The sequence below is a fragment of the Lactuca sativa genome, chromosome 5 (assembly GCF_002870075.4).
Source record: "Lactuca sativa cultivar Salinas chromosome 5, Lsat_Salinas_v11, whole genome shotgun sequence".
NCBI classification, from domain to species: Eukaryota; Viridiplantae; Streptophyta; class Magnoliopsida; order Asterales; family Asteraceae; genus Lactuca; species Lactuca sativa.
Window position 1 is genome coordinate 198,611,834 of NC_056627.2, and position 22,280 is coordinate 198,634,113.

General features: G+C 38.9%; 2 protein-coding genes across 3 annotated transcripts; both read left to right on the forward strand.

The window, feature by feature from the left end:
* The first annotated feature begins 11,438 nt into the window (after positions 1-11,438).
* Positions 11,439-15,892, forward strand: LOC111880556 (uncharacterized). 2 transcript variants are annotated; one of them, XM_023876983.2, is made up of 13 exons: positions 11,439-11,855; positions 12,319-12,493; positions 12,595-12,678; positions 12,850-13,091; positions 13,202-13,442; positions 13,534-13,613; positions 13,697-13,781; positions 13,908-14,039; positions 14,131-14,244; positions 14,324-14,371; positions 14,445-14,529; positions 14,644-14,679; positions 15,224-15,892. In XM_023876983.2, exons 1-13 carry the CDS (start codon positions 11,719-11,721, stop codon positions 15,316-15,318), a joined length of 1,554 nt encoding a protein of 517 aa, XP_023732751.1. In that variant the 5' UTR covers positions 11,439-11,718; the 3' UTR covers positions 15,319-15,892. The 2 variants fall into 2 exon arrangements, with proteins under 2 accessions (XP_023732751.1, XP_023732752.1); XM_023876984.2 differs by having other exon boundaries at positions 14,448-14,529.
* A 1,328-nt stretch (positions 15,893-17,220) lies between these two features.
* LOC111880566 (uncharacterized protein At4g33100) lies at positions 17,221-18,521 on the forward strand. Its single transcript, XM_023876997.3, has 4 exons — positions 17,221-17,476; positions 17,587-17,671; positions 18,025-18,130; positions 18,283-18,521. The coding sequence occupies exons 1-3, from the start codon at positions 17,382-17,384 to the stop codon at positions 18,103-18,105; spliced, it is 261 nt and encodes an 86-aa protein (XP_023732765.1). The 5' UTR covers positions 17,221-17,381; the 3' UTR covers positions 18,106-18,130; positions 18,283-18,521.
* Positions 18,522-22,280: the final 3,759 nt, after the last annotated feature.

Below are 22,280 nucleotides of genomic sequence, written 5' to 3' on the forward strand. Positions count from 1 at the left end.
GGCATGCAATTGATAATATAAAAGCATAAAATAAGTTTTGTAAAATCTTTGAACATAATTATTATCTAAGAAAAGATCGACTTGATGTCGATCTACAAAACGGTTTGAAGGCATGGGTTTGATAAAACAGTTTAATATAAAGAAACATTTGTTTGGAACACAATTGTAAATAAGTTTGAAATGTAACATACAGAGTAAAATGTACAGTGTAATAAGGAGTTTTAAACACATAAAGTGTTTATGAAAAACATTTGAAGGAAACTGTTTGGTAAAACGGCTAATGAGTAGCCAATCATTTGAATGATGCTTATTAATCACATGTGATTGATATAATAATTAGCATCATTCTACTTGTATCCCCCCACATAAAACATTTAAAAACAGTTAAAACATTGATTAAGGGGTATGAACTCACCTGTTGTAGGTGATACGGATGAACTGAAGAGGTAGGACTGCTAGGTGTCAAGTGAAGTCTTGAACACACTCTATGATCCTAGTTAACATATAATATCACATATATGTAACAAATTAGTCTATAAACAACTAATAAACAAGTCAACACACCCTAGGACATGCTAAACACCTTTATCAAGTGTTATTAGCCTCTAGGATTGCATTTAAGTGTTTGTAGGGGAAGCTATTGTGGGTAGGGCTCAAGGAAAACTCCACCATGAGGTTCACGGCCCTAATGACCCTACTAAATGAGTTTACGGCCGTAAGCTCATACTTAGGTGACCATTTGATGTTTGATGCTCTATAAGGCCCTAATAAGCATTTCTACTTAATGGCTTGGTCTATGGAAGACTTTAGGGCATTATATAACTCCTTTAAGGAGTTTACAGCCCTGGGACCATATCCCTTGGAGATTACGGCCGTAATCTCCCTTGGATGGGTGGTCTTGGTGTTTTCAAGTCCCTAAATCAACTAGGAGCTAAACTATGCTAGTGTACAAAGCTTTAAAAGAGTTTATAGCACCATTTGGCACTATTGTTTGGAGTTCACGGCCCTGGAACTTCTTGGGTCGTGAACACCTTACTCTTGGTGTTCTAAGGGTGTTTGCTAGTCCTAAACTCATTAGGGTACATGTATAATGTAACAGCCCGAATTTCCAGGTATCTTTATTGTTTATGATTTTGGTGTTTTGAGAGGGGACTCGACGAGTTGGAGCTCAGACTCGCCGAGTAGGGTCGCGATTCTGGACGCGGGATTCGCCTGGACTCGGCGAGTCCGCGCTGCTTAATGAAACCCTAATTTCTCGGGTTTGGGACCTATTTAAAGGGCCTTATGGCCGTCATTTGTGCTCACCAGTCCCTTGAGTGAAACCCTAATCGAGTGTGAGCGTTTGGAGCAAAGTAGGAGGCCATTATTGATCTTGGAGGTGTCATTTTGCAAGGAAAGGGAAAATCAGCTAAGGGGAAAGCAAGAGGAGCCATCTTCTGAGGGTTTGGAGTCCAGAGCATCACTATTGTGGTAATACCTTTGAGCTATCCTTTTCTATGTTGATGTTTGCATTGATTTAGGGTTTATTGAACCCTTTTATGGCTAGATCTTGTGCTCCCTTGGTCCCTTAAGCGATTTAGACCATAGATCTGGACCCTTGGAGGTCCAGAGTGTCCCTTTGCCCAAGCTTTTTGGGAATCAATGGAGGTTTTGGATTGGAATCCTTATGCCTTAGGTAAAAAATGCTACTTATGAGCCATGGGGTGTGTTATGGACACCAAGTTAGGGGCTTTACGTGATGAATCAGTCTAGGAAGGCCAGATCTATGAATTGTTGGAGCAGATCTGACCTTAGAAGCGAGTTTGAGTGATTGCATGGCATGGACTCGCCGAGTCCGATGAGCAGACTCGGCGAGTAGCTTGAAGATTGCCTTGAGTTCGCTCAGTGAGTGGTCCAGTCGAGTCATAGGTTGACTCAGTGAGTCAGGGTGAGTTAGAGAGGGTTGACAGGTGGACTGAGTCGAGCTGGGACTCGCCGAGTTGTTCTTGAGACTCGGCGAGTTGAGTCGGGGTGGCCCCGCGATTCTTCCAGGTGGAACTCGTCGAGTCAGGGGGGGTACTCGACGTGTAAGAAGGGAATCCTAGAGAGTTGGTGAAAACGTCTAGACTCGCCGAGTCCGGTCAAAGTTGACCGTTGACCGTTGACCAGAGTTGACCTGTGTTGACTTCTTAGGGATAGTCAACCTTAGAGATAAAAAGTGTTAATAAGAGATGTATGATGTTATAGGGAGATTGTAGCTCGGAGGATCGAGCACGAGTGATTTCGGGATTTACTAGCTATCGACATTCACGAGGTGAGTCTTCTCATTATACTGTACCCGGAAGGGTTTGATTGTGTGACCGGAAGGTCGGATATGATATGAGACATATGTGTTATATGTGATAAGTTAATTGTTATATGTGCTATGTATGATATGTTTAATGTGGGCCGGAAGGCATTATGATATGGGCCGGAAGGCGAATATGTTATGGGCCGGAAGGCATTGTAGTGTGGACCGAAGGGTTGGCGTGGGTAGGACCGGAAGGTTTACCCAGCAGGGACGGAAGTCCCCTGAGACACATGGACCGGAAGGTCAGGGCCTGGAAAGGCGTATGTGCGTAAGTTGTATTTTGGGGAAACTCACTAAGCGATTATGCTTACAGTTGTTGTGCATGTGTTTCAGGTACTAGCGAGGACCGTGGGAAGGCGCCGACGTGATCTGTACACACTGATAGATGATTTATGATCTTGGGATTCATATGATTTGTATTATGATATGACACGTTGAATGTTTATGCCTTGTTTTGGATGAAAATACTTCCTTTTGAAATGAAAATTTTGTTAAAAAAAAAAAAAAAAAAAAATTCGTTGTTACAAATTGGTATCAGAGCCTTGGTTTGAGGGATTCGGGTACACCTTCGGGCGTAACTGAACTCAAACCGAGGACTTGAGGAAAACTTTTAAAATAAAGGCATAAAATCTTTATAAAGTATTTGTGGTAAACAAGAATGAAGCAGTGTGTACGATCAGCCAGCGCCCGAACGGTAAAGATCCCCAAAATACTCTTACAATGTTGTGTTAAGAGATATGATATGATATGAATTGTTATGCATGCTAGAAGACTAGGTATTCATGATAGGACTAGAGTGGCCTAATTTGTGATGCCTTAGTCTAGGGAAGTTTGTTGCTATGAGATGTTGTGATAGCGAGCGGGTAGTTAGTGCATAACAAGAGTAGAGTACTCACGATCCGGGGTTTGGGGAGGAGAACTTGGGATGAATGCTGATGCGGTGTGGTCGGTAGTATTGGGCCCGTACTACCGAAGACACCGGGTCAGTGGGCAACCCAAGTAGGAATCCCTAGGTATTGGAGACTGAGTAGGGTTGCGTTATCGAGTACGATTATGCTCGATAGAGTCTCTGATAAGTTCTATGTTGTATTTCAGAGGCATCATGGTTGGACCACGCCACAGACCGAGTACGAGCAGTGTGAGTGACGAGGAGATTTGTCAGATGATTCATGAGGAGGTGGCTGCGGCGATCCGGGCCGAGATTCCTGAGATGTTTGGGTCTATTAAGACCACTTTGATGGAGACCTTTGATGAGCGGTACGCCGCGTTGACTGAGGCTGCAGCCGCTGCAGCTACCGCAGCTGTGGCCACTGCCAGGCCACAGGGAGGTGACTCGTTGCTGTTTCGGGAGTTCAGCAACACGAAGCCACCTGAGTTTGACGAGACGTAGGATCCGATCGCTGCTATGAGGTAGATTGCTGATATCGAGGGATGCTTCTACACTTGTTCATGTCCGGAGCATCTGAGGGTACGGTTCGCCTTGAACCAGCTTCGTCTGGGAGCGAAGGATTGGTGGAAGTTCGTGACGACGAACTTCACTTTGGCAGAGATTTCAGCTGTGACGTGGGAGAGGTTTACCTCTATGTTCAGAGACGAGTATGTTCCGCCAGTGGAGAGGGAACGGTTGGTTCAGGAGTTCTTGACCCTCAAGCAGGGTACTGATTCGGTTACGGTGATCACGCGGAAGTTTCATGAGAGAGCGATGTTCTGCCCCGAGCAGGTGTCCATAGAGCAGGCTCGGATGAGCCGGTATTTGGGTGTGTTGAGGAGGGATATCCGGGAGTTCGTGTCGAACTCCACATATCATACCTTTGTTGAGCTTCAGGCGAATGCCAGGAAGCGCGAGATTGAGTTGGAGACCCAGGCCAGGGAGGAGGTCGAGTCTCAACGGGTGGATCGGCGGCCGGCTCAGTCTCAGCCGGCAGCCAAGCGGACTAAGTCCGCCGATTCGAGGACGAGAGGTCCGAAGGGCTGCACTTGCGGAAAGTGCGGCAAGGGTCACGAGGGGACATGTCGGTCTGGTGCTTGCTACAAGTGTGGCAAGGAGGGGCACATCGCTAGGGATTGCCCCAAGGGGTTTATGGTTTGCTTTCATTGCAACCAGACCGGCCATCGGAAGGCCAAGTGCCCTCAGCTTCTTCAGGGATCTGCACCTGCTGCCAGGGCTACTGAGACTCGACCAGTGAAGGCCGAGGCCCCGAGGGCTCGTGGGAGAGCCTTTCAGCTGACTGCGGAGGAGGTCCGCGCTGCGCCCGATGTTATGGCAGGTATGCTTTATTTCATTTATTTATTTTGATGTTGAGATATTATGCTTATGCTATGATATGCGTAGGTACTTTCCTTGTGAACTCTGTACCTGCTTTAGTGTTATTTGACTCGGGTGCGAGTCGGTCTTTCGTATCTTTGGCCTTTAGTCAGCAGATCGGTATTAGTCGTGAGCCGTTGAGTCGGCCTCTGAGAGTTTCTATAGCAGATGAGAGAGTGATTTGTGCCACGGAGGTTCTCCAGAGATGTGTGTTAGAGATTTTCGGGGTTGAGTTTCCGATTGATCTGATTCCTATTGCGATGGGTGATGTCTGTGTCATTGTGGGCATGGACTGGTTGAGCCGATTTGGTGCAGTCATCGACTGTGAGCGTCAGCTGGTGACCATACGAGACCCTAGTGGGGGAGTTCTTTCAGTGTACGGCGAGGGTACACGTTCTGGATCAGCTTTTTGTTCGGCCGCTAGGGCGAGGCAGTGTCTACAACAGGGCTGTAAGGGTTTTGTGGCGTATGTGATGGATACGCGGGTGGCTTCCGAGAGACCGAGTTTAGTTGAGGAGGTTCCGGTGGTGCGTGAGTTTCCAAATGTTTTTCCCGAGGAGTTGCCGGGTGTACCTCCTGTGAGGCAAGTGGAGTTTGGTATTGATTTGGTTCCGAGGGCCGCGCCTATCGCTAAGGTGCCTTATCGTCTTGCACCTCCAGAGATGCAAGAGTTATCCTCGAAGCTTCAGGAGTTGCTGGGGAAGGGATTCATTCGGCCGAGCAGCTCGTCGTGGGGAGCATCTATTCTGTTTGTCAAAAAGAAGGATGGTTCACACCGGATGTGCATTGATTACCGGGAGTTGAACAAGCTGACGGTCAAGAACCGTTACCCGTTACCGAGGATCGACGATTTATTCGATCAGTTGCAGGGAGCATCTTGGTTTTCCAAGATCGATTTGAGGTTGGGATATCATCAGGTGAGAGTGCGGGATGAGGACGTCCAAAAGACAACGTTCAGGACGCGATATGGGCATTATGAGTTTGTGGTGATGCCTTTTGGGCTCACCAATGCCCCTGCTGTGTTCATGGATCTCATGAACAGGGTATGCAGGCCGATGTTGGATCGGTCGGTGATTGTATTTATCGATGATATTCTGGTGTATTCGAGATCTAGAGAGCAGCATGAGGAGCATTTGAGGGAGGTCCTTGGGGTTTTGAGATCGGAGAAGCTTTATGCAAAGTTCTCCAAGTGTGATTTCTGGTTGCGGGAGGTTAATTCCTAGGACATCTCGTTAACCAGGAAGGGATTCTGGTCGATCCGGCCAAGGTTGAGGCAGTGATGAGTTGGGAGGTGCCGAAGTCACCATCTGAGATCAGGAGCTTCCTTGGGTTGGCAGGGTATTATCGGAGATTTATCAAGGATTTCTCCAAGATCGCAGTGCCGCTCACCAGATTGACCCGGAAGGGTGTTGCCTTCTCATGGGGTCCCGAGCAACAGACCTCCTTTGAGACACTTCGCCAAAGGTTGTGCGAAGCCCCGGTATTAGCTCTCCCAGAAGGGATGGATGATTTTGTAGTATATTGTGATGCATCGATTTTGGGGCTGGGTGCGGTGTTGATGCAGATGGGACATGTGATAGCATATGCATCGAGACAGCTGAAGCCTCATGAGACGAGATATCCCACGCATGATCTAGAGTTGGGGGCAGTAGTGTTCGCCCTCAAGATTTGGCGTCACTGCTTGTATGGGGTTCGGTGTACGATATACACGGACCATAAGAGTTTGAAGTACTTGATGGATCAGCCCAACCTAAATATGCGTCAGAGGAGGTGGTTGGATGTGGTCAAGGATTATGATTGTGAGATCCTGTACCACCCAGGCAAGGCTAATGTGGTAGCCGATGCGTTGAGCCGCAGGGCGGAGAGCACTCCACTGCGAGATGTATGTTTGAGATTGACCGTGATAGCACCGGTACTGGATGTCATTCGTGGGGCACAGGCCGAGGCTGTGCAACCGGAGATGCAGAAGAGGGAACGGGTCGTTGGTTTGGTTTCAGAGTTCGTTACCGATGGTCGAGGGCTTATGACTTTTCAGGGTCGGATTTGGGTATCGTTTGTGGGCGGTACGCGTACTACTTTGATGGAAGATGCTCATCGGTCGAAATTTTCGATCCATCCGGGGGCCACGAAGATGTATTTGGATTTGAGGAAAGAGTATTGGTGGCCCTGTATGAAGAGGGACGTCGCCTGGTTTGTTGAGAGGTGCTTGACCTGCCGTAGGGTCAAGGCCGAGCACCAGAGACCGCATGGCAAGTTGCAGCCATTGGAGGTTCCCGAGTGGAAGTGGAAACAGATCACCATGGATTTCATCACCAAATTGCCGAGGACTGCCAGAGGAGTTGATGCAATTTGGGTGATTGTGGATAGGTTGACGAAGAGCGCTCACTTCCTTGCCATCAGTGAGAGTTCTTCAGCGGAGAAGTTGGCGGAGATATATGTGAGGGAAGTGGTATCTCGGCATGGGGTGCCGATCTCGATTGTTTCGGACCGTGATGTGCGTTTCATTTCCAGATTCTGGAAGAAATTTCATGAGGAGTTGGGTACTAGATTGCATTTTAGTACCGCGTATCATCCCCAGACAGACGGCCAGAGCGAGCGGACTATTCAGACGCTTGAGGACATGCTTCGAGTGTGTGTATTAGATTTCGGGGGTAGCTGGGATGCGTATTTACCCTTGGCAGAGTTTTCCTACAACAACAGCCATCATTCGAGCATTGGTATGCCACCCTTTAAGCTGTTGTATGGTAGGAGGTGTCGGACCCCCATTTGTTGGGGAGAGGTTGGGCAGAGAGTGATGGGCAGTACAGAGATCGTGCTTCAGACGACAGAGCAGATTCAGCAGGTCATACAGAGGTTATTGACCGCCCAGAGCCGACAGAAGAGTTATGCAGACAGACGCCGGTCCGAGCTTGAGTTTCAAGTCGGCGACTTCGTTCTCCTGAAGGTCTCTCCTTGGAAAGGAGTGATTCGATTCAGGAAGAGGGGCAAATTGGGGCCCCGGTATATTGGGCCATTTCGTGTGATTGCGAGGGTAGGTCGGGTAGCCTATCGTTTGGAGTTGCCAGTAGAGTTGGGGCAGATCCACGACACTTTTCATGTGTCGCAATTGAGGAAGTGTATAGCCGATGAGTCGGCAGTGGTTCCATTAGAGGATATTCAGGTGGATGCGAGCCTGAATTATGCCGAGAGACCAGTGGCCATCAGAGATCAGAAGATCAAGGTTCTGAGGAACAAGGAGGTACCTATGGTGTTGGTTCAGTGGCAACACCGGAAGGGATCGGAGATGACCTGGGAGCCGGAGCGCGAGATGCGGGAGCAGCATCCGGAGCTATTTTCAGAGCGAGACTTCGAGGGCGAAGTCTAGTTCTAGTGGGGGAGAATTGTAACAGCCCGAATTTCCAGGTATCTTTATTGTTTATGATTTTGGTGTTTTGAGAGGGGACTCGGCGAGTTGGAGCTCAGACTCGCCGAGTAGGGTCGCGATTCTAGACGCGGGATTCGCCTGGACTCGGCGAGTCCGTGCTGCTTAATGAAACCCTAATTTCTCGGGTTTGGGACTTATTTAAAGGGCCTTATGGCCGTCATTTGTGCTCACCAGTCCCTTGAGTGAAACCCTAATCGAGTGTGAGCGTTTGGAGCAAAGTAGGAGGCCATTATTGATCTTGGAGGTGTCATTTTGCAAGGAAAGGGAAAATCAGCTAAGGGGAAAGCAAGAGGAGCCATCTTCTGAGGGTTTGGAGTCCAGAGCATCACTATTGTGGTAATACCTTCGAGCTATCCTTTTCTATGTTGATGTTTGCATTGATTTAGGGTTTATTGAACCATATTTGGTAAACCTTCCGGTCCCTGCTGGGTAAACCTTCCGGTCTCTTATTAACACAATGCTCGATGTAAACAATGTATGTTGTTATATTACATGTGTGATGATGATGATGTTATGTTTCAATTATATACTATGTGATGATACTACAAGGATGAAGTCACGCGTAAGCCCCCAGACGTTTCCGCCGTCTGGTTCGGGGGTGTGACATCATGTGATAATATTATATATACACATCTTAACACATCTAGAACCGTATTTGGTTCACACATTGTATATCATCAAATACACATTTATCACATATTCCGGGCAATAAGCACATAATTGACATATGTGCACCTAATTCCACATCTTCTGGGAAGGAGAACTAAACATTCCTTATGATGGGTATGGATACCTTCCCTATCACAATACGTATTAAAGTCGTGAGGGCAGCAGATCCCGTAAAAACTCTACAGTTAAGCGTACTTAGGCGATAGTAGTACCGAGATGGGTGACCCTTTAGGAAGTCCCTGTGTCAAGTGGCCCAAAGCGAACAATATTGTTATATGTGTCAGGGGGATGTTACAAATGGTATTAGAGTTGGGGAACGAGTTTATGTGTTCGACATGGATGTCAAACCCTATAAAGTGGGTAGCTACCTGCACTTGATTCCACATCGGCTAGGAAGGAGAACTAAACATTCCTTATGAGGTGTGTGGATACCTTCCTTATTACAACACGTTTTAAAGCCATAAGGGCATCATATCCCATAATAACTCTGCAGTTAAGCGTGCTTGGGCGAGAGTAGTACCGGGATGGGTGACCCCCTTAGGAAGTCCTCATGCCGAGTGACCCAAAGCGAACAATATTATGATACATGCCAGAGGGGGATGTTAGGTCGTACCTATATATTCTTGATTCCTAAGAAGACATAAACCCTTACTCTAAACGATTTACTAGGTGAGATAACTCTCCTTGATAACCATGGACTAGGATCTGTGAGGGTCGATTGGGATGGGTATGTATGAGTATAAGGTTTTATAGATATTCAAGTTCGAGATATATTTATATTGTTTGGTAAGAGTTGATTTTGCAAGCTTGATAATTACTAAATATTATCATAATAATATTTTGGGATTGAAGTCCCTATGTATCTCACCAAGTTTCCCAACTTGACCCACTCATTGTATATGCATCACATGTAGCGGTGGACTGCTGAAGACCTTAATAGGATTTTGAGTGAATGAGGAGAATACCTGTAAAGGTATTCAAGACCGTTAGGTTGTTACGTTGTAATGTATGTTATGTATCGTTTACGACATCCTTAGAATTTTATTATTTGAGACAATCATTTGTACTCAAAATATTTAATGTACTGGGAATTTCCGCAATAAAAATATTATAATTTTTGAAAGCATAATTTTTTTGGTTATGAAAGACAAAGATGTCATAAATATCACGCGTCTTAATCATGATCACATTGAGAGCTTCCATTGATATAAGGAAAAAAAGGGAGACAAAAGATCTCATTGTCTAACCCCTTTATTTATCGAGAATTCACTAATCGGGGAACCATTTACTAGAAACGATGTTCTAGATGATTGCAAGCAACCATAAATCCAAACCCTCCAAAGTGTCGGGAAACCCAATTGCTCCATGATGGAGTCAAGGAAGTTCCAAGTTCCAATTCACCGAATCAAAAGCCTTAGTGAAATACACTTTCAATAATAACATGTCCATGTTATTCCTTCTTAACCAGGAAACGACTTCATTAATTTATAAGGGGCCCATTAAGGATATTCCTATCTATAATGAAACCCGATTAGACCTCCCCCACCATTGAACCGATAATCATTTTAAGTCGATTGGCTAACACTTTAGGAATTACTTTATAAATACCACCAATTAAGTTAGTTTGACAATAACCGCCATGAGAGAGTAGGTCATTGACCTTAGGGAAAGGTAGGATAAAAGAAGAATTACAACAAAGATTTTGGAACCGAAAACATGGAAAAAATTTCAAGGTTTGATTCAAAAATTGTCCAAAATGATTTTTTGAACTTGAAAGAAAACCCATAGGGTCGAAGGTTCAATCGTTGTCATTCTCATAGCTTCAAATAATCAATTTTATTTCAGACAACAATAAAGGCTCTGTGAAAGACAAGACAACTTCAACCAATTTTATTTATATTTTTATCTTTCAAATAGTTAATTAAAAATATAGGACTATGATTCAAAAAGTGTCCAAAATGATTTTATGAACTTGAAAGAAAACCTATAAGATCAAAGTTTAACCATTTTCATAGCTTCAAATAACCAATTTTATTTCTAACAACATTAAAGGTTCTGTGGAAGACAATACGAGTTCAACCAATTAAAATTGATATTTTTATCTTTCAAATAGTTCATTAAAATATAGGATAAAAAATAATAATTTATGTGTCAATTACTTAACAGTCTTCCATGTCTTAAAAACAAACGTTAATCACAAACAACAATACATGAAAACAAAGAGAGATGGAGGGGTAAAAGCTCAATTAGCCATGATGTGACACATGGTGCTTGGACAATGACCAAGTACTCAATATCTTTGATTTTGGTCAAAATAGTTTGTGACTTATGGAGAATACTGTTCCGAAAAACATTTTTAATACACATAAATGCTACAAGCCTACAGTGTAGACCTTTTTTTTTGTTTTTTTTTTAATCATTTTAACTTCAGTTTAGAAGGAGAAACACAATTTGTTTCAAATTAGTTCACTTACAATGTAATTATTCCAAAACTTTAAATTATAATAACTTCAACATATTACTACTTATATTGAAGAATATATTTTTAAGTTTTAACTTATATATAACACAAATTTAATAAAAAAATATAAATACATTAACACATTTTTTGTTAGATTGGTATTTTATGCATGGACCATTTCAAAGAAGAAAAGAAACATGGTGGCACTTGACTGTTTTATATTGTGGCGTCAAAGAAGACAAGAAAGAGAAACCCAATATCGAGATTGGACAGATCAACCCAGCTGTCATACAAATAGCCGATCTAGTTTATGGGGTTTTCATATGCCCCTTTACACCAGATTAAAACCCTACCTATCATCATCGACATACATATTACATACACATACATACTACAGGTTACTTGGTGACTTGATGCTGATGAGGTAAACCAGAAAGGGGCTCCGGAGGTTTCCATTTTACCTCTAATCTTCTTATTTCCATATAATTATATATAAAAAAACCCCTAGATTCAGATTAACTGTGTGAAAAATGGAGGAGGGGGTGAAAGGGGGAGACGATGAGATTCTGGGGTCAAGCTTGACCATGGAGAAAGTGGCTGCTGCTAAGCAATTCATAGAGAATCACTACAAAACCCAGATGAAAAACATTCAGGAACGCAAAGAAAGGTATTCATAAAAGCAAATTTTGTGTGAATTGAAACCGTGATTCTTACTCACTCCATGGGATTCCCGTGTCCTGCATTTGTTTTTCATTTTATGTTTAAATTGGCGAATCTCGAATCGGAGTACTTTGGGGTTCTCTCTGAGGCTAGGTTTAGTACAGTCTTGTCTCCTGCATTTATTATGCTCTGAGATCTACGCTTGGTTGCTGAAAAACCGGTGGGAATTGAATCCAGTTTACTTCATCTGTATTAAGTAACTGAATTGATTAGATTGGAGTTTCATTTAGTTGTGGGTTCGATGCATGCCATTGATTTAGTTATGTTCTTCAATTCTCGATTTGAACTTACTTTATCAGGCTGATTATTGTTTGTAAATGCTAGTACGATACTTAATTGGCATCACAAACATCATTTTTGAGTTTTGAGAGACAACAATATCAACTTTGACATGCACTTTTCCATTGCAGGCGATGGATCTTAGAGAGGAAGTTGGCTTCTTCAGACGTGCCTAAAGAAGAACAGATTAATCTGATTAAGGATTTAGAGAGAAAGGAAACAGAGTTCATGCGACTTAAAAGGAACAAAATATGTGTTGATGATTTTGAACTTTTGACAATCATTGGGAGAGGAGCTTTTGGCGAGGTAATAGTAATACTCATATCATCAATCACAATTCCTTTATCTGTATTTCCCTTCTTATTGTCTGCAATTCCTTTATCACTTTTATCTATCTTTCATTACAGGTACGATTATGTCGCGAGAAAAAATCTGGCAACATCTATGCAATGAAAAAACTGAAGAAATCAGAAATGCTTGTTAGAGGACAGGTAGATATATATATATATATATATATATATATATATATATATATATATATATATATATATATATATATAATGAACTTAATGGGAAGTGTTTCTTTTTGACTTGATACAAAAAGTGAGGAAAACATACTTTCCCTATTAAGTCCTAACTTTTTACAAATCTACCCTCAACAGGTGGAACATGTAAGGGCTGAGAGAAACTTGCTTGCTGAGGTGGCGAGTCACTGCATAGTAAAATTATATTACTCATTTCAAGACACTGAGTATTTGTATCTGATTATGGAATATCTTCCTGGAGGTGACATGATGACTTTATTAATGAGAGAAGACACACTGAAAGAAAATGTTGCTAAGTTTTACATAGCTCAAAGTGTCATGGCAATAGAGTCCATTCACAAACATAACTACATTCACAGGTTCGTATAAAGATAATAATAATGATATTTTTTTTTGTTGTAATTAATATTAAGTATTAAGTATTAAGATAAGATGTTTGATGTGAGTTTTTTTTTTGTTTGTTGTTCAGAGATATAAAACCAGACAACCTTCTTCTAGACAAAAACGGACACATGAAGCTTTCAGATTTTGGGCTGTGTAAGCCTCTTGATTGTAGGACGTTGTCTACATTGAATGAAAATGAAGCCATGAGTGATGAAAATATAAGAGAACCAATGGATGTTGATGGTTTTCCTGATGCTGTGAATGGACATAGATGGAAGAGTGCTCATGAACAGCTTCAACATTGGCAGATGAACAGAAGAAAACTGGTATGCTACTGTTTTATGAGTTATTGAAGGTTATTATTGTTTGTTTTAGATGATTAATTAATTTGATCTTTTTGGTTTTATGTGAGAGAAGGCGTTTTCAACAGTGGGGACACCGGACTATATTGCCCCTGAAGTGTTGTTGAAGAAAGGATATGGGATGGAGTGTGACTGGTTAGTGTTGTATTACTATTTGCTGATGCTGAGGATATTTTTGTCATTTTCTTTTATTTCACTAAGTTTTACTATTAATGCAGGTGGTCACTAGGTGCAATTATGTATGAGATGCTTGTTGGATATCCTCCATTTTACTCTGATGATCCGATAACTACATGTAGGAAGGTATAACATGCTGCAATTGATTGTTATTTTTTATTTTTTATTTTTTATTTTCCAGTTTCAAATACTATGAAAATAAATTCTGTATATTTTGTTACAACTTTTTTGCCTCTATCTGTTGAATTACAGATTGTTCATTGGAGGAATCATCTTAGATTTCCAGAAGATACAATGTTGTCACCAGAAGCAAAGGATCTCATCTACAGGTTGCTTTGTGATGTGGAACATAGGTTGGGGACAGGTGGGCCCGACCAAATAAAGGTATGCTAATTGCTACACATAATGTCATATAAAAAAAACCTAATTTTGATTTTAGATAAAACTTATTTAATTTAAATTCATTTTCTCTCAGTCTCACCCATGGTTCAAGGATGTTGTGTGGGATCAATTATATGAAATGGAGGCAGCCTTTAAACCTGAAGTCAATGGGGAGCTTGACACCCAAAATTTTATGAAATTTGATGAGGTGTCCATCTATCTATCTATCTATCTATACATATAAAGTAATTTAACTATAAATAAAAGTGAACTTTTTTTTTTAACAGTTGAATCCTCCAACTTCTGGAAGAACCAGTTCAGGCCCCTCGAGGAAGGTGTGTATAACTTTTATTGATGCATGATAAGCTTGTTTGAAAGATACTTATATTCTATTATATTATTATACAGCAGCAATTAAATCCCAAGGACTTGAATTTTGTGGGCTACACGTACAAGAACTTTGATGCGGTAAAAGCACTGCGTGATAATCCTGGTGAGTTTTTATGTGGGCAATATGACTGAAAGGCCCTTGCATTTTTTTAAGAATTTACATGAGATGCAAAGAACGACTTTGGTATCTTACTAATTCTTGTTTAACTTTGACTAGATCTCATGCGGAGTGCATCCAGTGATTCCTTATATGGTTAGCAATTTCCTACTTTATAATTAAAAACTCAAATTCTTTATTTTTATTCCCAAAAGGAGCGTGGCCTTGTATTGTGTTTGGCATGCATTGGATTGTGACACTGACTGATGTTGATAGGACACAGATTGTAATTTTTTTTGTAAAGGTGGGCTCTCGATCTCTCGTTTGTGAAAAAAAAGACATAAATGCCCTCCTCATCCTCATAATTATCATAACTAGCCCTAGAAAGGGCGTCGAGTCCCATCCCATTCTCATGCAACAAGCGCAGCCTTATGGCTGCGTTTGTTACAGGTTACAATATTGGATGGGACTGGACAAACTTTCTAGGGCTATTTCTGATAATTATGAGGATAAGGAGGGCATTTATGTCTTTTTTTTTCACAAACAAGAGATCGAGAGCCGACCTTTATAAAAAAAAATTACAATTTGTGTCCTATCGACATCGGTCACAGTCACAATCCAGTGCATGCCAAACACAATACAAGGAACGGAAACGGGCTGTTGATAGTAAGATGTGTTTATTAAATGTGGCAACAAACAGCTGGGGAACTGAAGATGGATTATACAACAAAAGGGACAGCGGAAGAAAGCGACATACAGATGATCACATCAGCGGGCGATGTAATGTATCCATAATTAATAGCTATGGGATTAAAAGGCATAACCTATTGTTGTGTGTTATAATCAATCAATCAATCAGGTTGCTGTTGCCCCTCATTAATGGCAACCCAACCCAACCCCGATCCCCTCCCATTTGGCAGCCAATTAAAAGGCCTCCTCTGCCTCTTTCCATGAACTGATTCTACCAAATCCAGTGTAACCCACCCAACTCTACTGCCCCTCAAATCTATCTTTTTGAGGGCAGTAGTATTAATTAAATGGGTGGCATTGGTTGGTGTAAAAAATAAGATAAGATAATAATTAATGTAAGTGTAATTGTACAGTAGTAGTGTATAATCACTAAAAACCCCAAGTGAGTGAGAGGGACTGGAGGGGATTGAAAGTATCAGGACTGGGGGTAGTAAAGTAAAATGCCGTCTGTATGTCTGTCTGTGTGTTTTGGTTTGCCCAGGTTGACAAGTATAAAACTTGTCTTCTCTTGTGGCAGTTTCTAGAATATTTTATTTTATTTTTCTGACTTTTATTTTTTTCTTGTGTCATGTGTGTGAGCTTTTCTTTTATTGGAAGAATGGATTTTATTTTAGTATAAGTTCATGTATGTCACTTATTGCTTTCCTTTATCCTAAATTAGTGCTGTGTGAAACTGCAAAACGTGTACCCTAGTATTTTAACATGCTTATAAAAAGGGAGACCCAAAACAAAATAGGGTCAAATATTTCTCACATTTTACCTATTTACCAATCAAATTGTTTGTTAGATGAATATGTAATCACTTTTGGTGGATTGCCACAACATATAATTTTATAATCGGACCAGGTTATGTGATGACATGACATTGGATACATACGTGTTTAACTGTTTATCAAACTTTTGTTTTTCATTAAGTTTATGTAATAATATTGTACTTTTACTGATTTAAGTAACCTGTTATAATTAAAATGTTGCATGTTTCTATTATAAAAAAAATATATGTACATTGATGAATCAATTTAATTCAAAGTTTTAAAAAATAATAAGATGTAATAAATAATAATATAAAGCGATATACATAAATAAAAATTGTTATATTTTGGTACTTTTTTTTTTTTTTTTTTTGTGGTTGTAACAACTTTATTTTATTTTGGTCAATAAAAATCATGTTTAAAAAAAAAATCCACTGCAACAACTATAATCTTAAATTTTCAGTTCAAAATCGTTTCTTAATAACCTATAAACTCATATTTACCTTTTTGAAACGCCTATTATTTATATAATCCTAGGTGTGAAACTCATGTATTACATGTGTTTATTTAAAATATATATATATATATATATATATATATATATATATATATATATATATATATATATATATATATATATATATATATATATGAAATTTTAACAATTTGAAAAGTTTAAATTTATAAGAATAATGAAAAAATATTTAAATTATTAAAATTAATGAAGCTTTAATATATTGAATACATTATATATATAAATCATTTCTAATAAATACCTTACATATTTATTATCTTACATATTAAATATAAAATTTTAATTTAATAAAATGAAAAATACAATAAAATGACAAGTGTAAAATAGAAAATTCAAAAATTCTAGAAAATGTTATTTGTTCAAATGAAGGAGAAGAAGACACGTAACAAAAAAAAACTTTATTTATTAAGGAGGATGTATATAACCTGGTAAGAAAACAAGATATTATGTCATTGTTATGAGAAGTCATAGTAAGAAAACAAAATGTTATTTCATGTTATGTTATGTTATTTTTAACAACGAAAATATATAATATATACAAATTTTCTCTAAAAGTAGATGACTTTCATCAATTCATGATATATAAAATGTAGTGATTAAATAAATAAAAAAACGTATTTTTATATGTATAATGTACGTATCTAACAAAAAAAATAATACCTTCTAACACCAATTCGAGCAATGAAGCAATGCGCCTGAATTTGCTCCCCCAAACCGCCTCCAGTCCACTCCCGCCGTCCCTTGGCCATATATGTTATGTTGGGCCCTCAATTTGTTTTTCCATTCTATTCTCTCCGATTTGATTATCAAAAAGGCTTTACATGGGATTCATAAGGGACAAACGGAATTCATCTTCTTCAACGACGACTTCTCCTTGTGCCGATCTCAGAGCTGCGTATAATAATTGCTTCAACAAGTGAGTCTACGATGAATTCTTAACCAGAAAACCCTTCGATTTTTGTATATATGGGTTTCAGTATGAAAAACCCTCATTAACATCTGTATTTTCATGTGTATACATTACAGGTGGTATTCTGACAAGTTCTTGAAGGGACATTGGGATAAAGAAGAATGTGTTTCCGAGTGGGACAAGTACAGAGATTGTTTATCTGTAAGCTCATGTTAATCTGTTTCCTATCATCATTTACCTAATATAAATCAACAATATCCAAAATGAAACACAAGTTTAATGCCATCATTGTAAAACTGATCTTCGTTTGACCTAGGGTGTATACACTTTGGGGAAATTCGTTTAGTCAATTTCATCGTATTTCTGGCTATATCTAGTTTGATATGAATCAATGAACACTCCAGGAAGAAGTAATAATCTGAGGTTCTGGATCAAACATGGCTCTTCCTACATCTACAACAGAAATTTATGCAAGATTGTATTTTATATTCATAGCAAGTAATTTGAAGCATGCCATTAGCCCTAGTTTTTATTTTTGTAATCCTTCTTTTCAGAAACATCTGGAAGACAAGAATTTGAGTCGCTTTCTGGAAGCTGAAGGAGTGAAGAGAATACCTGCTCCTATTGCTAAATGATTCATGCTTGTTTTTATATGAAGTGGTAATTTGCTACATCTTTCAAATGTTTATTGAAGTTTCTTTTGTATTTTATTTAGTATTACTTTTTTGTGGAAAACAGTCATTTGTGCTCACATTTGGGCTTTTGATGTTCTTGTATTTTCTGTAAAAATGATGAATTTAATAAATCTGCAGGTATGGCAAAATGCTGACTGACTGGATCTTAGAAACCATCTTTTTGTCCAAAAACTGATTGTGTTCTTACATTTAATGGTGCTTATGCTTCTCATGGATTGTAGGGTCTGAGTAGTTAGGTTGTGTTTGATAAGCAGGACATGTGACACTGATAGAAAATGTTATACTGTTTTTGGCCTGAAATTGAGACTCATTTTGTTGCAAATATAAAATTTTATAATTGTTAGGATTCCTTTTTAGACTGATTTTGTTGTGATCATTAACAAAAGTTGTCGATTGATGTCTAAGGAGCTTGTTTGTAGTATGAAGTATGTGAGGTGTTGAAAAGCCTACAAAACTTTTGATTGAACAATTTAAAAGATCATCTAGATGTTTTGCTTTTTTTTTTTTTTATGAAAATAACATCAGAAATTTAAGATTAGTTTTTAAAGACAAGAGCATTCACCATGGCTCTTGCTTAATTTGATCCTAAAATTAAGTAATGGTTTTAGAAATTGTTATAATAAGGGGGAGTTTGGTTTGTGGAATATTATGGAGGTAGTAGAATTTGTCAAAGGAATTGGAATTTATCATAGGATTTGGAAAGTAAATTATGTAGTATGACTAAAATACATTTTTATTAATTTTTTGTAAATTAGTATCATTTTTAATAAAAATGATAGAACTTTTATTTAATTAAAATTTCATTTATTAAACTCTTATCCACTCAAACATTATGTTGTTTTTTTTTTTTTTAATTTGCACTTAGTATATGATGAGAAAAGATAGCTTCACAAATCGAAAAGATTTAATTGCATTTGATAAAATAAACAATTAATAGGTATATAGCTATGGGGCTAGGTCCAGTGTCACTTACGCCTTGTTCTCGAGTTCCATTTAAGGAGAGAAATGAAAGGATACGGAGGGAAAGTGAGGGGTGTCGAAGGAAAATCGTGTTCCCGAGTTTCATTAATGGAAGGAAAGTGAGGGGAGGGAAAGGATTTTAGAGTCATATTTTCCTTCCAAATTTTCCTCCCAAATTGGGCGGATTTGGGAAGAAAGTGAGGGGAAGGAAAATTTTAAGTTTATTTTCTTTTTCCTCATAATTTGGGAACACAAAAACTAAAAATTTTCCTTTCATTTCCTTTCATTTTCTTTGAATTTGGGAACATAGAATAGTGAAAATTTTCCTTCACCTCCCTTTCTTTCTGTCAAAATTTTCCTTCCCTTTCCTTTAATGAATTTACATAAAAACTCGGGAACAAGGCGTTAGTCCGGAGTTGGGTGCATATTTGACGAGTTAAAGAAAGGATATTATATATATATATATATATATATATATATATATATATATATATATATATATATATATATATATATATATGTGTGTGTGTGTATGTGTCTAAATACATGTGCGTGAGTATACGTGTGGGGGTATGTGGGTATAGAGTTTGATGGGTGTAAGTGTAGGGGTGAGTTAGGGTTGGATGTAGAGGTGGGCATCAATATTATTGTGTATGTATAGGTGGAGTGAGGCAGGTGGGATGGATGTGTGTGGGGGGTTGGGGGCTGATGGGGGCGTAGGCATGCTTATTGGTGTGGATGTAGGGTGATGTGTGTTTAGATATGGATGTGGATGTAGGGGTGATGTATGTTTAGATATGGATGTGGATGTAGGGGTGATGTGTGTTATCAATGTTAAGAATAAATTATTCACAAGATCAAAATAATTGTAAGAAAATATTGAATAACTTAATATTTTTCATAATTAAATCAAACCATCTAATCGTAGATAACATTTACATTATATCAAATAGCTTAATCATGACCTAACCGAGGTTATCCGGAGTTGAGCAAAGGTAGATGTCGAAGTGGTTTCTGTTGTTAAGTTCAGCCGGTTCTAGGAAAGGAGAAATGTGACCGTGACCTAACCATGGGAACATTAAAAACATTTGCTTTTTTCCATGTCTGCTCATTGCCATCATCATTTTGTGATCTAAAAGCTTATGATATCTATAAGATGGTTGTTTTGGAGGTTGACTTGTTGCGGAAAAGAAGGTGGCATTATGTAGACAATTTGTTATTATGAAAAACTGCTTAAAATACATATGAGGGAAATCCATTTAGAAAGTTGAATGCGGTGTTTATTTACATGCATGATTCTGTTGAGATATATTTTGATTGGTTTTCTATCATAATAAAATCGTGATAAAGAATAAGACAAGTTATTTACGTCAGACGGTTTAATTTAATTATGGGAAATGTCTCAATTATGTTATTTGATATATAGTAAAGATTATTTATAGTTAGACGGTTTGATTTAGTTATAAAAAAATATCTTATTCTTGTGAATAATTTATTCTTAACATTGATACATATCAATGATTTTCAACACCATTTTCAACTTCCACGAAGTGTAAAAACCTTCTAAAATTTCAAACTTATCTATTTTAATTTACAGTTCTTTATCGCTCTTTTGCCTGAGCATCATAATCATTGGTTGCTTACCTGAAATAAAATTAAATTATTTTGGTTAATCTAAAAGAAGCCTTGGAAATGGAAATGAAGTACCCTTATGTTTGGGCCACCAAACGTTTGTTAAAATGCTAAGGAGAGAAATTCATTTGTTACATTCCTATAATACTTCTAGATTACAAGACCGATATTATGTTGTAGGTGGTCGCCAAAGATAGTGGAATTGTTGGTGGCCTCTGGAGTGGGGAACATATGATGGCTAACGATGTCTTTTTGATGAATTGATTACGGTGGGAATTGAAAAATGTATGGGTAGGTCCCTTTTTTCATTAAATTATCATAAAAATCATTATGTAAAAAATAAAAATTATATATATATATATATATATATATATATATATATATATATATATATATATATATATATATATATATATATATATATATATATATAAAAGGTAAGATAATCATTTAAAGTTTGATAGGGACTGCCAATCTAGCTAGGCTAAGGACATAAAGACAAAACTGTAAATTTGGTCCTTGTGGTTTGCAAAACTCTTTGGATAAGGTCTAAAAAGTTTCTGACTTGCACAGAAGGTCAAAAATCAAGGTTTTTCTAGGTTTTTGGTCCAAAAAAACATGAAAAGACGGTTATGCCATTTTTATTTTCCTCTTTGTATTTTTATAATTATTAAAATTGTAACAACGTAAATTTTCAAAACAAAATTTTCATTTCTTAAAAACATGTTTTCATCCAAAACAAGTCATAAAGATCCAATGTATCATATCATAATACAAATCATATAAATCCCAAGATCATAAATCCTCCATCAGTGTGTACAGATCACGTCGGCGCCTTCCCACGGTCCTCGCTAGTACCTGAAACATATAACACAACTGTAAGCATAAATGCTTAGTGAGTTCCCCAAAATACTACTTACGCACATACGCCTTTCCAGGCTATAACCTTCCGGTCCATGTGTCTCAGGGGACTTTCGTCCCGACCCGGTAAACCTTCCGGTCCTACCCGTGTCGACCTTCCGGTCCACATCACAATGCCTTCCGGCCCATAACATAAAATGCCTTCCGGCCCATAACATAAAATGCCTTCCGGCCCATATCAAACATAGCATACATAGCACATACAAACGGTTAACTTATCGTATTCAATGCATACAACTCATAACATATCCGACCTCTCGGTCACACATAAATACCCTTCCGGGTACAGTATAGTGAGAAGACTCACCTCGCAGGAAGTCTAGAATCTCACGTGCTCGCTATCTCCGAATCTCGAAACGAAGACCCAACCCCGCCTAATCATAACGAAATATCATTATAATTAATATAGACTTTCAAGACTAGGCTACACCCTTATCATTATCCCACAGAGGGGTAAAAGACCATTTTACCCTTCCTTGACTCATGTTGACCAAACCCTAAAAGTCAACGAAAGTCAACTGACCACAGTACGCGGGGCGTACCAGCTTCTGTACGCGGGTCGTACATCGATGAGTCACAATCGGGGGCCGCAACCCCTTACG

Bases quoted from the DNA above. Each gene is read 5' to 3' on its own strand.
- LOC111880556 (XM_023876983.2), top strand. From the start codon at position 11,719: ATGGAGGAGGGGGTGAAAGGGGGAGACGATGAGATTCTGGGGTCAAGC. The intron at 14,530-14,643 runs GTGAGTTTTTAT...AACTTTGACTAG, and splicing joins AGCACTGCGTGATAATCCTG to ATCTCATGCGGAGTGCATCC. The intron at 14,680-15,223 runs GTTAGCAATTTC...GGCAACAAACAG, and splicing joins ATCCAGTGATTCCTTATATG to CTGGGGAACTGAAGATGGAT.
- LOC111880566 (XM_023876997.3), top strand. From the start codon at position 17,382: ATGGGATTCATAAGGGACAAACGGAATTCATCTTCTTCAACGACGACT. The intron at 17,477-17,586 runs GTGAGTCTACGA...TATACATTACAG, and splicing joins TATAATAATTGCTTCAACAA to GTGGTATTCTGACAAGTTCT. The intron at 17,672-18,024 runs GTAAGCTCATGT...CCTTCTTTTCAG, and splicing joins AGTACAGAGATTGTTTATCT to AAACATCTGGAAGACAAGAA.